At 37.2% G+C, this 17217-nt stretch overlaps 1 protein-coding gene across 1 annotated transcript; it reads right to left on the bottom strand.

Moving 5' to 3' along the window:
* Positions 1–3939: 3939 nt before the first annotated feature.
* On the bottom strand, positions 3940–4617 carry LOC112066599 (riboflavin kinase-like). The gene has a single exon (XM_055084686.1). It carries the CDS (start codon positions 4493–4495, stop codon positions 4028–4030), a length of 468 nt encoding a protein of 155 aa, XP_054940661.1. The 5' UTR covers positions 4496–4617; the 3' UTR covers positions 3940–4027.
* Positions 4618–17217: the final 12600 nt, after the last annotated feature.

Raw genomic sequence — 17217 nt, 5'->3', positions numbered from 1 at the left:
TAATGAGTTAATTTGAAGCTGGGCTTCAGTCTTTGTTAGGGATGGTGTATTTCTGGTTCATCTCTATTCCTACAATATAGGTTCTTTAGGGCTCTCAACCAAAATCCTAGGTTGTTTACTAGGGCCCCCCCTCCACTTATTTTCCCCAAGTCTTATAAAAGTGTAGGATATCCTTGCTCAGCCTCTCTGTTAGCCACCACTTGTGAATCATCAAATTCCTTGATCAGAAAAGCAGTATGAAATTAATGCCAAGCTCACCTCATTGTAAACTCATTCCCTCTAGGACTTGTTTCCTCAAGTTCTCACTGTTTTGTAGCTCTCCAATAACTTCCAAATACATATTTTAAAAACATATTTCCAACTATTTCTAGTTGATTTTAGTGGGAAAGTTGATTTGAAACCAGCTACTCTGTAATTATTAGAAGCATAAATCTCTGATTACTAATATTTGAAGTATATATAATTTTCCTGGATGAGTTTTTACAGGAGATTTCTGTGGAAGAATAATAAGGGCTCTGTATCAAGGTAAATTTTTTCTTATGATCCAGGATTTGGTGTATAAATTCATTTCACTTTTATCTTTTTCCTTATGAACTTGATAGATATCTGTAGGATTTTTCTCCTTACCCACTGCTACAAAGAAAATGTTTGTGGTTTCTGTGTTTATTTTTCCTGTTCTTTTTAGTTTCCAAAGACTTCTGGGGAGATGAAGGGAAAAATTCTAACTTTATAATGCTATCTTCAAATCAGAAGTCTGATCTCATTTTAATTTAAAATGAATCCCTCTGGCTTTTGTCTGGAACATTATTTCAAATAGCAAAAGATTGGAATAAACCTAAGTGTACATGAATACAGAATGGTTAAATAAATTATGATAAATTCATAGAATAAAACATCATAGCCATTAAAAATAATGAGGTAACTTTCTATGTAATGACATGTAACTATTCCAAGAGGTATTGAGTGAGAATATCAAGGTGTGGAAGAATGTGTACGATATTACTGCTATAATTTGTGTGAAAAAAAAAAGGTATACTTGTTTTTTTTTATAAATGCATAAACAGTCTGGAATATGTACAAAAACTAGTAAAAGTTACTACTTTCTCCAAAAGTTACTGCTGGGGAATGGGACAAGGTCACTGAGGGACAGATTCAAGGTGGACATTAAGTTTTCAATGCGTATCCTTCTCTTTGTTTTGGATGTTATACTGTGGGCATGTGTTACCTATTCAAAAATGTAAGTGAAATATTTTTAAAAATACAACATGCATTTTCATGTTCTCTAGTGAAATAATTTTCATTTGTGGGCATTACTGAACTGCCTATTTCCTTTCATTATTTGCCTATTATCATACATATTTTACATAATTATAATCAGAGAATGTTATTTTATTAAGATAACTTTTTCATATTTTTATAGTCTTCAAAATTATTTTAAACTTTTGCATAATATTTTGTTTAGCTCATGTACCATAATTTACTTATCCTTTCTCCAATGTTGGTCATGTCCATGTTTCCTTAGTATGTGTAACATAGTGATGAGTGTCTTTGTGAATGTATATTCATTTGGTCTCTATGATTAGCTCTAATACTTTATGGTTATTTGGTAAGGCTGAATGAAAATAAAACAAACACTACACTGAGTAGAAAAAAGGTCAGAAATGATTATAGATGATCCTCTAGATACCCAGGATAAGCACAGTGATTCTCATTCATTTTAACCCTTGTCTATAAGGGTAAAACAAACAGAGTTGTTGCTCTTTAAATATACATACAGTGAAAATTGAACTCATAGGAAATAATGCACTTAAAGAATCATTAATTATTACCTAATTACTTGCACCACTGTGGCATGGACAGAAAAGTGCTCTACGATGATGAAGTTGTCAATTACAGTTGATAATTAAGGGGCCAGGTGCATGTTTAACTTAACAAGATAAATATCTGCCCAGATGTTGTTTGTCTGCTGCTTCATTACCAGGTAGGTTAGAAGATTTTCATAAACTAGAGAGACTATTAAATTCATAACCTTGCTGCATCAAGAAATTTTTAACAAATCTGTTACTATAGCCAATATTCATTTAAATAGGCTGTTCATCAGACTTCCTGGAGAGCTGAAGAAATAAGTATGTGCATATAATACCATATTTGCAGATTCTCAGTGAAACGGCTATTTGAATATAAAATAGGGCTAAAATATGACAGTCCTGGAAACTAGAGAAGATGCCTCCACATGCCAGAAACATGAAGGAATTTTATGCAAGATTTTTTTTTTTTTTATAAATACTTTATATATAAAACTTAAAAAAATGTAGACACTATTAACTAACTCCTAAACCACACACTATAGGCTTTTCAAAAGCAATAGTTATTTAACAAAATGTAAGGTGACAATATCCAAGAATTTTCACACTTAATGAGGACACGATCAGTCACAAGCTACTCAAACACACACCTTTTTTACACTTTCCATGTTTGTTTTTAACTTTGTTTCATAGAACCACTGATAATTGAGGCTTCTTTCAAGTATAGGATTTCTAACATTAAATTACATTTTCTAAGTATTTCTTTAAAGAAGAAATGAAAAAGACAGATACTACACTGTTTGCCATAAATTCATACACCAAAAAGACAAAACAATCCAACTGAATTTATTCCTGCTTCCCCCTTCTCCAACATTAGCTTTAGATGTTCTTCTAAATATTATATAAACAGTTTTGTTAAAATCAGTTCTCATTTATGCAGATTAGGGGAAAATGGTTTTATAATGAGTTATCTTTAAAATTATCTTCTAGATAGCACTCTTTAGCCTTAAATTACATTGTGCTCACACAACTACAACAGTCTGCATTTGCTCAGGAACATATAATCACATTAAAAACAACTAACTTTGTATTTCATAGTTTAGTTAGCTCTTAAATAGTTTCCCTAGGGGGGGAAACAAGTATTTTGTGTTGTTGAAGAAACTGGTGTATATAAATGAAATGCTAGGTGTTCGTTTAAACTTTGAGGAAACCTACAGATGAACCTTTGGGTGTTTTTTCTAAAATGCAAGAGATATGCACTTAATCACTGTTCATATAGTAAAGCGATGGGATGGCAGATACAGACGCAGATGAAACTCTACATTTTGTAAACGTAAAGTTGTATATTCTAAATGGAAGAACTGACACTGCCCGGTCCGGAAGGATCCCACATGCCGCGGAGCGGCTGGGCCCGTGGGCCATGGCCGCTGGGCCTGCGCGTCCGGAGCCTGTGCTCTGCAGCTGGAGAGGCCACAACAGTGAGAGGCCCGCGTACCCACCCCAAAAAAAAAAAAAAAAAAAGAGAAGTGTTATTATACAACACAAAAATGAGAACCAGAGATTCGAAAAACACTCATTTTACTGTTTTAAAAGAAAAACAAAAAATTAATAGGGAGAGAGCCTAGACGAATTAGAACTGAGGCAACTGTAACAAAAATGGAACACAGTACAATGATTTGAGCCCTTAAAGGAAATGACTAAAATGAAATTTCACAAGTCTTCATGTCTATAATAATATATAAATGCACAAAATATCCAAAATACGAAGTCTGGATTCTTCCCCTTAGGTTTGTAATAAACTGTCAAACCTCTGCTTAATATAGTTATTTTTATGAGCCTTCTGATTAGCAGAGCATGCTATACAGGTACATGCATGCTAGAATTTTACCATGAGAATTATAGTTCTCATCTCAAACTAGTGACTTGCCTGTTACCCATATTTATATATATTTCATTTCCATTCTAAAACACTTAAGACCTTTCTAGTGGTACATTTTAATCAACATATTACATAAAAAAGAATCGTGATTCTTAAAATGAACCTTTTTAGTACTGTAACATTATGGGTTTAATTGAACAGTTGGAACATAATATGGTTAACTACATTGTACTGTTTAATTCACAGATGTAGGAAAATGATTTTTAAAATATAACCAAGATGAGACTGTAGAGTTATGAGCAGTAAAATATTAGAAAACAGTGAATGAATAAATGCTTTTCCTTCAGTGGCCATTCATTATTTTGCTTTTAGGAACCTGGAAGAAATTGTCTTCTTTGAGTTTCAAATGTTCTGGTAAATCTAGTCGTTTCTTAGCTTCCTCAATATCACCTTGAATTGCTGAAATAAGTGACTCTAAAGAATCAAAGTTCTTTTCTGGTCTGAGGTAGCCGACAATGGCCACGTTGAGAATTTCCCCATAGAAGTCCTCTTTGAAAGTATGCATGATATGAGTTTCCATGGACTTTTTTGAATTCTTGTAGTATGGGTTCCATCCTATGCTCACCACCATCTTATGGACGTCTCCACTTCCAACACTGGCCCAACCATAATATATGCCAGTGGATACATCAGCTGGAAGATTATCTACTACTTGTTCAGGAAAGTTAGCTGTAGGGATGCCCAGCTGCTTGGAGCCGCGGCCGAAGCCCCGCACCATCTGGCCGCGGCAGAAGTACGTCAGGTGCCTCATGACGCCGTCCGCTCCGGGTGCGGGCTGCGGTCCAGTCCGCGCGTCCGGCGGAGCCGCCGTCGAGGCGGTGCCCGGACGCCCCGGACCAGCCGTGGGACACGGGCGGGAGCTCCGCAGGCCGGCTGTACGGGCGTACCACTGGCCGAGCGGCGCGGACGACACGCCACAGCGAGACGCTCACGCCACTGACCAAACAGAAGGTTCCGGGTGCCTCAGACGCTGCGTGTGGGCTCCGGAACGCCGGCGACCGCGGAAGTGCGTCTGTGGGCGGGGAGCGGAGCGGGGGCGGGCCGGCTTGGGAGGGCCCCTTAGCCCACCGAGCGCCACGGGCCTACGCACACCGCCCAGGCCGAGCGCCTCGGCGCTCGTACGGCTTATGCAAGGTTTTATATGGCAGATTGAAAGAAGACTACAAAGAATCAGTCCATGTTAGACCATTCCAAGAAACCAAAGATCCTTGGAGGTAAGAGATGAAGGTTCTGGCAGAGTTACAGTATGATATCCTAAATTGGAGGGGAGAGGCTGGGAAGAAAGGACTGCCTGCAGAAAACATGGAAGTCAGATCATGTCACTCCTTGTGTTAGTTTGCTTGGGCTATCATAACAAAATACCACAGACTGGGTGGCCCAAACAACAGAAATTTATTTTCTCAGAGTTCTGGAGGCTGAAAGTCCAAGATTAAGGTACTGGCAGGGGTGATTTTTCTTGAGAACTCTCACTGGCTTGCGGATAGCTGCCTCTGCCTGTGTGCTCACCTGGCCTTTTCTCTGTATATGTGCATCTCAGGTGTCTCTTCCTCTTCTTATAAGGACACTAGTCATATTGGACCCTTATGATCTCATTTAATATTTGTTACCTCTTTAAAGGACCCTATCTCCAAATACAGTCACATTTAGTGCTTCAACATATGAATTTTGGGGAAACATAATTCATTCTTTAACACTCCTCTCTTTAAAATACTCCAAAGGCCTTAAAATGGCCTGAAAGGGCCAGTGTAATCTGGTTCAACGCTGCCTCTCCAACTTTTTCTCGTAACACTCTTCACCTTTGTGTATTGCACTCCAGCCACGTTAATCTTCTGACTGTATCTCTGACACCAAGCATACTCCCATGTCAGGGCCTTTGCAATGGCTATTCTCTGTCCCTGGGATGCTTTGCCTTAGAGAGCCTCACTGCTGCAATGTCCCTGTTTAAAGAGCTCCTTGCCAAAGAAGTCTTTTCTGACCATCACGTAGAAAATAGAACTCACTGTCACTTTCTTTTCCTTCTTACACAGCTTTATTATGTTTTTTTCATAACACGTAAGTCTTGTGATATATATTTGTTTGCTTATTACGAATGTGTTCCTAGTAGATTTAGGCAGTGACTTATATGAGCTAAGGGGCTTCTTCTGTTTCTGTTACTGTTACAGCAGCTAGAAATAGAAGACAGGACTTATAAAAGAAAGACAATTCAATTGACAGGAGATGTTAGTGGCAATAATAGAAGATAGAGGATAATGGAATAATGTTTTCAATTGGTTGATTTAAAATAATTATCAACCGAGAAAATTATCCTGCAAGGCGTTTTCAGGTAAATGAAAACAAAAGTAATTTACCTTTAAGAGACATTCATTAAAGGAACATTGGTTCATGCAGGAGGAAAATGATCCTAAAATGTCTTTGATCTAAGATGCAAGAAGGAAAGGTAAGAAATACATACATACTTAAGTTTATAAACCTAAGCAAATATTATTTATCAATAAATAATATTAATGTCCAACTTACGGAATTTAGGAAAACAGAATCAAAATGTAAATAGGACTGTAAAATTCCAAACCAGTAGAGGAGCAAAAATGGAAGAAGAAAAGAATGAATACGAGTTTATTAAATATAAAAAGGGGAAAAAAAAGAGAAGAAAAAACAGCATAGAAAAAGTGAGACAAAGATGAATCAGTTATTAAGGTTGTAGACACCAATCAGAATATATCAAGAATCACATTAAAAGTAAACTAAATCCATCAGTTACAAGATGAAGTCTGTAAGTTTAGATTAAAAGAAAAAAATACACCTATTTTTGCTATTTATAAGAAAAAAGAAGATCTGGAAAGATTGGAAGTGAAAGGATAGAAAAATATATACCCGACAACACTAACCAAAACAAAGCTACAGTAGTGTCATTAAATTTAGTCAAAATAGAATTTTAATTCAAATAGAATAATTTAGGACAAGGAGGGTCACTACATAATATAAAAATTTTAATTCACCAGGAAGACATAACCATTATAAATTTCTAGGCATCTAAGAAAATGATCTAGAGAAATATAAATATATAAGTAATACATACATCAGATTGATAAAAATTATAAAGAGAAATTGACAAAGTTACCATCACGATGGGAGATTTCAACACAGCCCTTCCAATTATAGAAAGGCAGATAAATATTAGTAAAGCCAGCGAAAATTTAAATATATAATCTAATAAGTTTGAGCTAACGGAGCTTGCAAAAAATTCTGCACCTGTCAAATAGAGTATGCGTTCGTCTTAAACACAATGAAACATGTATAAGAATTTACAGCAATTTCAACAAGATGATTTTGTTTTCTGACTTCAGGTACATTAGAAAACTTAATAGAAATTTCAAGAATGCTTAGAACTAAATGACAATGAAAATACTATATATTAAAACTTGTATAATCCATTAAACATTTTAGGATGTGGCACAATGGTGAAGGGAAATTTATAATCCTCAATGCTTAAATATTTGTGTACAGAATAACTTAGTAATATATCAATTAAATAAAATGTTAAGAATACAAGGACAAGTTGTATTTGGACATTTTAATAAGCAGTCCTTAGCCTCTAATAGATCCACAAACCAGAATAAGATTATAGGATATCTGATCATTCAAAATTAATGTGATTGATAGTAAATACATAAAAATCTGCATACACAATAAAAAATTCACTTTTTCCAAAATTTTATTTAGTGTATAATATATAGGGTCTCAAAAATTTCCTCACTACATTAATTTTTTTTAGATGCATAAACAAAAAAACACAAATATCAGTGAATTAAGCGTTCTATTAGTGTTAGAAAAACACCTATAAAAAAATCTCAGCTATGTTAGTTAGGATTCTTTGGTTGCAAAAGACAGAAACCCAATACCAATTCACTCAAGCCTAGAAGAGGGATTTACAGACACTTACCCAGACTGTGGAAAGGTGAGGTAGGCCTGGCATTAAAGATAAGTGGGTTCAGACCATAAGCTGTCAGACTTTCCGTCATTATTTTTAATTTCCACTCCTCTCATAGCTTCTGCACAGAGGGTTTCTCCCAGTCTGGGGGACGTGGCTTGGACCATTTCAGTGGCTGTAGCAGAGAAAGCCACTATGTGCTTACTACTCTGTGGCCTCTTCCTTGCACAAAGGACTGTGACATTTCCCAGCCTCCTTTGCAGTTAGTTTGGGGCCAAGTTGTCAGTGAGCTTTACGTGGAAGAGACACAAACCACATCTAGTTGGAGGTACTTAAGAGTTCTCTTTGTTCTCTCCTCCCCTGCACAGTGACCCTAGAAGTGCTATGTTGAGAAGCAAAGATACAGGGATCTTTGAGTTACAAGTTGTGAGGGGTTGCTCTTGAGTGCTTATGGACGTGCTGAAGACTTCATGTGAGTGAGAAATAAATTTTGAGCTTTGCTACCATAGCATAACCTCACCTCATCTAAATGAGTCAGATACTGTAGTGACTAGGATACATTCCCCAAGAGCTAGAGCAAAATCCTGAAGGATTCTGATGAATTCAAATTCGCTTACCTGGACTAATCAATGTGGACAGGAGGATAAGATAATAGGATGGGCTGAATTATGTACACACTCCTCTGACCAGGGTTGGGTCTGTTACCAGAAGGGTCTGGAGTTGCACAGATATGGCCACTATTGGGAGTCATGAAGATGTCCCAATTTGTGGCTGTTTGATTAAGGCAAACAAGAAGATGATAATAAATATGAAAATAAAAATTAACATATTTTATTGAAAATAAGTAAAGCCAATAAATAAGCCTAACAATTAATTCATTCAAAGAGAAAGTAAAATAATTAAGTCTTTGGCTGATTTTGTCAAGAAAAAAGAAAACACAGACACAGAATCAGAAATTAGAAAAAGGATATTGGCCACCAAATTCAAGGGGAGCTGATTTATACTCATATGTTTGAAAAGCTTTATGAAATATGTGCCTTTTTTGGGATGTGACAACATGATCCTGAAAGTCATATATAATAATAAATGGAAGGAAATTACTAAGAAAGTTTTGGTAAAGAGAGAGAGGGGGGGATGATTTTCTCTATTCATTATTAAAATATATAAAATGGTAATAATTAAAATGTACTCATATAGGAATTTTTGGGTTTGTTCTTATTGTAAGATTATTAATTTTATGTGATTATAATGTTTATGACTATGAATCATATATAATTATTAATTTTAATACTCTATTAAATTGATTTACAATTATTATATTTTTACTATATCTCTTCTCTTTTAAAAAATCTTTAAATTTGTATTCCATTTTCTACCATATTTATAATTTATAATTCACCAAAATTTTAACTGATTTCAGGGCTCGTGGCTAATCTACCTTTTCTACATCTTTATTATTTTTAAAAGTTTCTATTTATTTCATTTTTTTCACCATAGCACTTAATACCACTTGTGTGTGTGTGTGTATATATATATATACATATATATGTATATATACACACATATATATAATTTTTGCTTATGCTTTCTTCTTAAGATTCATCAATGTTGTTATGTATAGTAATAGTTTATTCATTTTCATTACTATATGGTATTCCATTAAGTAAAGATACTATAACTTATCCATGCTACATGGATAGACATTTGGTTATTTCCAATTATTGTGGCTATTATGAATAGTGCTTCTATGAATGTCATCATATATGTATATGGTACACATAAGTATGCATTTCTATAAGGTATATACCTAGGAATAGAATTAACATGTAATAGTTTACAGGTATCTTAACTATAGTGGGAAAATACAGCCTGCTTCCCAAAGCGGTTGTACTTCATTTTAAACCAGTCTAGCGGGTGTGTAGTGACTTGTTTTAATTTGCCCTGCCCTGTTTACTCATAAGGTTGAGTTCCTTTTCATGTGTTTATCAGCCGCTTGAATTTCCTCCTTCCTGAAGTGCCATTTCAAGTCTGTTGGTCTTGGTCAGCTGACATTTTCTTACTAACTTAGGAGTCCTTTACTTATTCTGAATGTAATAAGTATTGCAGAAATCTTCTGCTCTTCTGTGGCTTACGTTTCATTCTCTTAGTGACCTCTTTTGATGAACAAAATTTTTTTTCTTATTTTAATGGTAAATGTTTAAATCTTTTCTTTAATAATGATGTTTACATCTCTTTTTTAAGAAGTCTTTTTCTAGGATACAAGAGCCAATCAGATGGTGCTCCCAATATCCAAAACTAAAACAGCTTGAGCAACAAAATAAATAATGATAATATTAGGTTATAACCCACAGAATAAAATAAATAGCTATTAACTCATACTGATACAAATAAATCATTGAATAAATAAAAAAGCAGGAAGAGGGATAGCTCTTCCTTATAGAAGAATAATAATTTAAAAATGTAGAAGATATAAGGCAATAGAAAGTCACTGTTAGGCAAACACCATAATATTTAAGAAATGCAACAACTTGGATTTAAGATCCAAGATCTCCAAAGGATGCTAAAATCAGTGGATGAAACTTTGAGGAGAAACAGGATATTTGTTTAATTTCAGAGTATTTTCACCAATAAATTTATTAATTACAAAGGGAAAAATAGTGACTTTGTAGTGGAGAAACCCAGTAGACACCATCTTAACTAGGTGATCAGTTAACACCACAGGTAATAAGGGGTACTGATACCATGTAACCCTTTGTATGATGCACTGGAAAGAGAACAACATCACTTCTAAATATTCTTGCAAAAATGCATAACTTCAATATAATCATGAGAAATTATCAGACAAACCCAAAGTGGGAGACTTCATATGAAATAATTGACCAGTACTTTTCAAAATGCCAAGATCATGAAAGACAAAGAAGATTGAGGAATTATCACAAATTGGTGGACACTAAAGGGACATAAATGCAATGTGGGATCCTGGATTAGATCTCAGAATAGAGAAAGGACAATTTAGAAAAACTGGTGAAGTTTGAATAAATAAGGGCTATAGTTTTGTTCATAGTCTTGTGTCAATGCTAACTTCCTGTTTTGATAATTGCACTGTGGTATGGAAAATGAGAACATTAGGGAAACTTGGGTAAAGGGTGCACAGGAACTCTCTGTACTATTTTGTTCGTAACTGTTCTGTAACTATAAAGTTATTTAAAAATAAAAAGTTAAAATGTTGATGTCCTCTGTTCTTGAGGTCAGTTTAGCCTGATATAAAAGGCTCACATTTTATTTTTTTAAGTATATAAACTGTTACTCTTATTATCATCTGGCATATCACATTACCATCAAAAACAAAATGACAGTCTGATTTTCTTTCCCCTAACGGTGACTTAGTCTTTTTGTCTGGATATCCAATATATGTTTTCTTTTATTTTTGTTAAAGTTTTGATGAAATTACTAGACTCTGTCTTGGTGTTGGCCATTCTGGATAAAATTTTCCAACATTTAGTGTGTCCTTTCAAAACAGAATTTTACATTTTTAAATTTATTGTTTAAGTAAAGTTTTTTCCCAACTTTTTATTTAAATAAATTTCAACTGTCCAGAAAAATAGAAAAGATATTAAAGCCAACATCCATATATGTTTCATCTATATTTACCAATTGTGAACATTTTACTAATTTGCTCTGTATCTCTGTCTATATATGTGTGCATTATTTACTTTTATTTGCCAAATTTTTTTAAAGTAAGTTGTTGATATAATAATACTTTATCTTTGACTATTTCATCATGTATCTCCTAAGAATTAGAACATTCTCATATATTAGCATAAAATAATGATTATGCTAAACATTGATAAATACAGTTATCTAATATAGTCATATTCAAATTTCCTCAGTTGTTCAATAATGTTCTTAATAGCTTTTTTTTTCAATCTGAGTTCCAATAAAGGATTACACGTTACACTTAGTTGTTGCATTTCTTAAATCTTCTAATCTAGAACAGTTCCTGCATCAATTACACAAGTTTGAATCATTGAAAGGATTCACAAAACTCCAGAGAGTGTACTCCTGTAAGCCTTTAGTCAAGTAGAGAATATAGTACAGCAGGAGAAAGAAAGCACAGGGAAACATCAAAGAGGCCCAAGATTTCCAGGCACAGCTCCCCAGGCTTCTGTCTTAGTCACCCTGAACATGCTTCATGTTCTAATCGTAGATTATTATTATTATTATTTGGGAACTACTACTTGTTTAGCCATTTGAATCTGTGAAAAAAGAAATATGAATAAGTTCCATACAAAGAGTCTAAACAAGCAGACCATCAGGTCTTAATAGTCAGTGGTTATTATTCTGGGGCCATAAAATACCCCAATCCAATATTTTGTCCATTCTACTATGTCTGATTCAATTCACACAATCAAATTTAAGTAAAGATTGGGCAAATTTTCAATATACTTGACTAATCAAGTAATCATAATCTGGAAAGCCAGGTATTAACAGCCACCATTTACTATTTACAGCATTTACTATTTAAATGATGTTAGGTTAGGAGATTTCACAGACTGAAAGATCATTTATTACAAGACAGGTAGTATTATCCCTATTTTTATAGTCCATACATAGAAGGAGATAGTTAAGTAAACTAGAGATGACCGCATAGTAATAAGTGATTGAAAGCAGATTTGAAGTCAGGTCTGTCTGAATCCAAGCCCTACTCTTTCCATCACAGAACACAGAGTATTTTGAAAGCTCAAATGCACAGCATGTATTAAATGTCTAAAGGTCTGAATGATTCACATGGGTCAGTCTGTACTGGTTGAGTTGAGGGGCTGTTTTCTGAAGCGCCATTCCTTTTTATGTGGCAGAGTATCCTCTTGATATCCAGTTCTGTGTGTATCGGAAAGAGCACTCTTTACCCAAGGTGATACCTGTGTGAAAAATCTCCATGTAGCTTGACCTTCCAGAGAATCCACACTTTGCCCCTTCTGAGGGAGGCCTGGGATTTCCCTTCTCAGTATCTGACGTTGGCAGGCTCAGTGTGTGGCAGGCACCAGTGCTGGAGTGCTGGGTCCCAGCACATAGGGGGCTTCTCTTCAAGTATGGTGCTGATTGGGTGGGTACCTAAATCTGTAGCATGACCTCTGGGAAAAAGAAGTTGGCTTTGGCTAATTCTGTCCTTGTTTTTGAAATTAGCACTTCACCTATATACTACCTCGTATTTTTTAAAAATCAACGTTTTTGAGGATTAATTTGCATATTTCCTTGTATTTTTGGTAGGGCTCTTTTCTGTCCTTTTTTCTATTATCATAATACATACTTATTGTAAAAATGCAAATAGTACAGAAATATATGACAGAAAGTGAAAGCTTCTTTAATTTTTTTTAAAAAAATTATTATTTGTTGGGTACTTAACCGTGTCCCATATGCTTTATATACATACCCTCATTCATGTCTTGCAACAACTCTGTAAATGGGCATTATTATTCCTATTTTGCAGATAACAAAAATGAGGCACGCAGATTAAATCATTTTTCCAGAAGGTCCACCAGGTAACAAAACCCATTCTCTTAATCATCGCACTGGACTGCATTTAATTCTTGCAGGGCTGACCTAGCTTTCTCACTTTGGCTCTGCCCGTTATGGTCTTTTCTCCTCGTGATCTTTATTAGAATCTTTTTTCCCCCTCTTTGACTTCAATTATATCTCTTTCTGACATGACATGTACTATGGGGACCTCACTAGCCAGTAAGCTTTATAGGAGCAAGAAGTAGTTATGTTTACTTTCTTAAGTAGCTGCAGTGTCTGTAGTGCAGGATCTGACATGGAGTTGCTGAGCAGTAAATCTTCATAGAATCAATAAATGAATAAGTGAATGAATAGAGTTTTAACTGATGGGCCCTTTGTATGCGTTATCTCATTTGGTTCTGTTAAAATAAAATAAAATTCATTTGAAAGGGACAATGTATACAGTGTTCCACTGCTGAATTCAAGTCATCCTATCAACTGTTTATACAAAGATTTAATAAGAATAATAATATTAAGAGTTTAGGATTTTTATGTTCTCTGAAGAAGCCAAATGCTCTTCTTTTTTATATATGAATGTGGATTTGTCTTCCATCATACTCTGTTTCTACCATGTCGTGTGGGCACTCTTCTCTCTTGCCTGATTTAAAGCCCTCTTTATTCAGAATTTTCTTGCCAGCGATGTCTTCCCGGTTCCCACTGGATGCACTCACGCCAGTAGTCATCATGTTGGCGTTGTAAGAGGCACCTTACTTACTTTTTTTTTTTTTTTTTTTTTTGGTGGTACGCGGGCCTCTCACTGTTGTGGCCTCTCCCGTTGCGGAGCACAGGCTCCGGACGCACAGGCTCAGCGGCCATGGCTCACGGGCCCAGCCGCTCCGCGGCATGTGGGATCCTCCCGGACCGGGGCACGAACCCGCATCCCCTGCATCGGCAGGCGGATTCTCAACCACTGCGCCACCAGGGAAGCCCAAGAGGCACCTTAAAATCCAGTCCAGCTGGTTACTTACCTCAGCCTCCTTTCTCTTCCAGAATCAAAACTTTCTAGGGGGACTTCCCGGGTAGCGCAGTGGTTAAGAATCCGCCTGCCAGTTCAGGGGACACGGGGTCGAGCCCTGGTCCAGGAAGATCCCACATGCCGCGGAGCAACAAAGCCCGTGCGCCACAACTACTGAGCCTGCGCTCTAGAGCCCGCGAGTCACAACTACTGAGCCCGCGAGCCACAACTACTGAGCCCGTGTGCCAAAACTACTGAAACCCGCCTGCCTAGAGCCCGTGCTCCACAACAAAAGAAGCCACCGCAATGAGAAGCCCGCACACTGCAACGAAGAGTAGGCCCCTCTCGCCGCAACTAGAGAAAGCCCGCGCGCAGCAACGAAGACTCAATGCAGCCAAAAATAAATAAAAGTTAAAAAAAAAAGAAACTTTCTAGGGAAGAGGAGACGAAAACACCACCTGAATTTCCTTCTGTTTTCAACTCAGATTCCCTGGTGTTGCACTCCACGTTTCTCCCTGCTCTGTGATTATTCTCTGTGAAATTGTGTAAGTGGGAAGAGTCGTGGGTTTGAGGTACTTTGGTAGATTTTCCTTCCAAGTGTTTATGCGCATGCACACTGTAGGACAGCCGTTTTCACTTCTTCAGGGTCTTCACACGGCCCCCCCCCCTTTTTTTTTTTTTTTGGCTGCACCACATGGCATGTGGGATCTTAGTTCCCTGACAAGGGATGGAACCAGCACCCCCTACACTGGAAGCGCGGAGTCTTTTTTTTTTTTAATTGGAGTATAATTGCTTTACAATGTTGAGTTAGTTTCTGCTGTACAACGAAGTGAATCAGCTATATGTATGCATATATACCCTCCCTCTTGGACCTCCCTCCCATCCCCCAGCTTCCTGCCCATCTAGGTCATTACAGAGCACGGAGCTGAGCTCCCTGTGCTGTACCGCTGGTTCCCACTAGCTATCTATTTTTACATATGGTAGTGTATTTATGTCAAATCTAATCGCCCAATTCATCCCACCCTCCCCTTTCCCCACTGTGTCCACATGTCCATTTTCTACCTCTGCGAGAAGGGTGGAGTCTTAACCACTGGACTGCCAGGGAAGCCCCACGAGCCCTTTCTTGTCCCTCCCTTAGACCTTCACCTGCCCCACAGAGGGTCACATGCGCCTCACCCCATGCTCTTGTCTGACTCAGCTACAATCATACAGAAGCAGCCTGACTTCAAATATCCCACTGGTTTTTTCAAACTACCCAAAGGTAGTTTGACCTTGAAGAAGTTGGTAGACCGTCTTTGACCATGTGGGAAATAGAACTTACTTCAGAAAGAGAAGAGTGAACTAAGAGTTGTGGAATCACAGCTCTTAAAAAAAATAAGCAGCAGCTAAAATAGTTAATTATGCTAGTGTTTCTCCACCCATTTTGTTGATGAAAGAGCTTCTAAAACATTACCTGTCAATCTGATCCTTCAGATAAAAGACTCTCCCTTTGAAAACAGTCATCATATGAAAGTCTGAGGGCCAGTATCCATATTTATTAGGGCATGCCCACCCCTCCTGTCCTGTTGTATCATGGGTTGATAGCACACCAGTTATCCTGAGCTCCCTAAGCTCTTCCAAGAATTGTGCTAAAATTAAACCTGTCGGCTGTTCCTTGGGAGAATCGCAAAGTTTCAGACATTTGTGTAGCTGACTTGCCTGCAGAAGTATGGAAGCAGTGTTTTGTTTTTTTAAATCTCAAGTTAGCAAAATATTCCTCCTTTTATCTCCCCTGCCCCTGTGGTGGTGATTAGTATCTGAAGGCCAAGTTCCTCTGGGAATGGCTGACATCTTCTGCCACTGCATAGATCAAAAGGGAAGAAGAGATATACGTTGGCCACTGAGTGAAGGGAAAAACAGAAAGAAGTAAGTGTGTTGAGCTGTGTATTAAGTATAATTCCCATTTTGAGAACTCCGAAAATTTCCTAGGAACAAGAATAGAAGGTGCCAGTGAGTGAATGAGCTGAACAGAACAAGGAAGATGATGTTCCTTCTCTGACCTGGCCAGATTGCGCCTGAAATATTGTGCTCAAACCAAAGGACCACTGAGATGGTGACGGTCTGGGAATCGCATTTATGAGGAATTTTGAAGAAACAGGAAAGTTAGATTTCAAGAGGGGACACTTAAGCCCGTGGAGGTACCTCATAGCTGCTTCCAAATATTTAAAGCTTTAGGGAATTAAATAAAAATCTGAGCACTAGCTCAGAGCCAGCCCAGTACATGGAGCCTGGGATGAGTAGATGAATATGGATACATCCTGCCTTCTGGATGCAGGAAGGAAAATGAAATTGACTCTGCGTGCTTCTAAAGAGCAAACTGGGATGACAGTAGCGTCTCTAAGACAGGAAGGTTTCAGTTTAATAAAAGGACGTTTATAAACGCACCTGTCCCAAGTTAGAAAGGGCCGCTTAAGACACAGCAAGCCTTCCTGTTGCAGGCCTTCGTGGTAGGTTAGTGTGACAAGGGATCTTAGCTGTCCTAGAGGAAGCATCAGGTAGAGACAGGATGACCCTCTGTTTGGGCTGTCCTTGGAGTGGATTCTCCATCCCCTTTCCACTTCCCATGAATCTGTGTTTCTGAGTGTTAAGATTTGGAAGAAGAATGAGGATAGAGTAGCCAAGTAGTAAAGGGAGCATAGTTTAAGTAATTGAAGCATAAATAATAATTGCTAACTTTTATTGAGAGCTTACCAAGTGCTTGGCAGGGTTGGGCAGTACCGGTCGTGTGAGGTAGTGCTATTTTATCTTCTTTTCACAGCTGAGCAAACAGCTAAAGTCACTTGCCCAAGCTGCCACAGCAGGTCAACTAGTCTGGGCACCGAAACGCATGCTTTAGCCTCCAGACGGCGCTGCCTCGCTTTCTCACACCTAGTGTCGTTTCCTCAATCAAACCTGCACTTGCGTGCCTTCAGAAACGATACCTGCAAGGATTCTAGGAACACGTTTAATTTTGCTGCAACTTGTATAAGCTTATAGGAATGCACACCAAATGTAT

This window comes from Physeter macrocephalus, chromosome 5 (assembly GCF_002837175.3).
Source record: "Physeter macrocephalus isolate SW-GA chromosome 5, ASM283717v5, whole genome shotgun sequence".
NCBI lineage: Eukaryota > Metazoa > Chordata > Mammalia > Artiodactyla > Physeteridae > Physeter > Physeter macrocephalus.
This window is presented reverse-complemented; position numbering and strand designations above follow the sequence as displayed.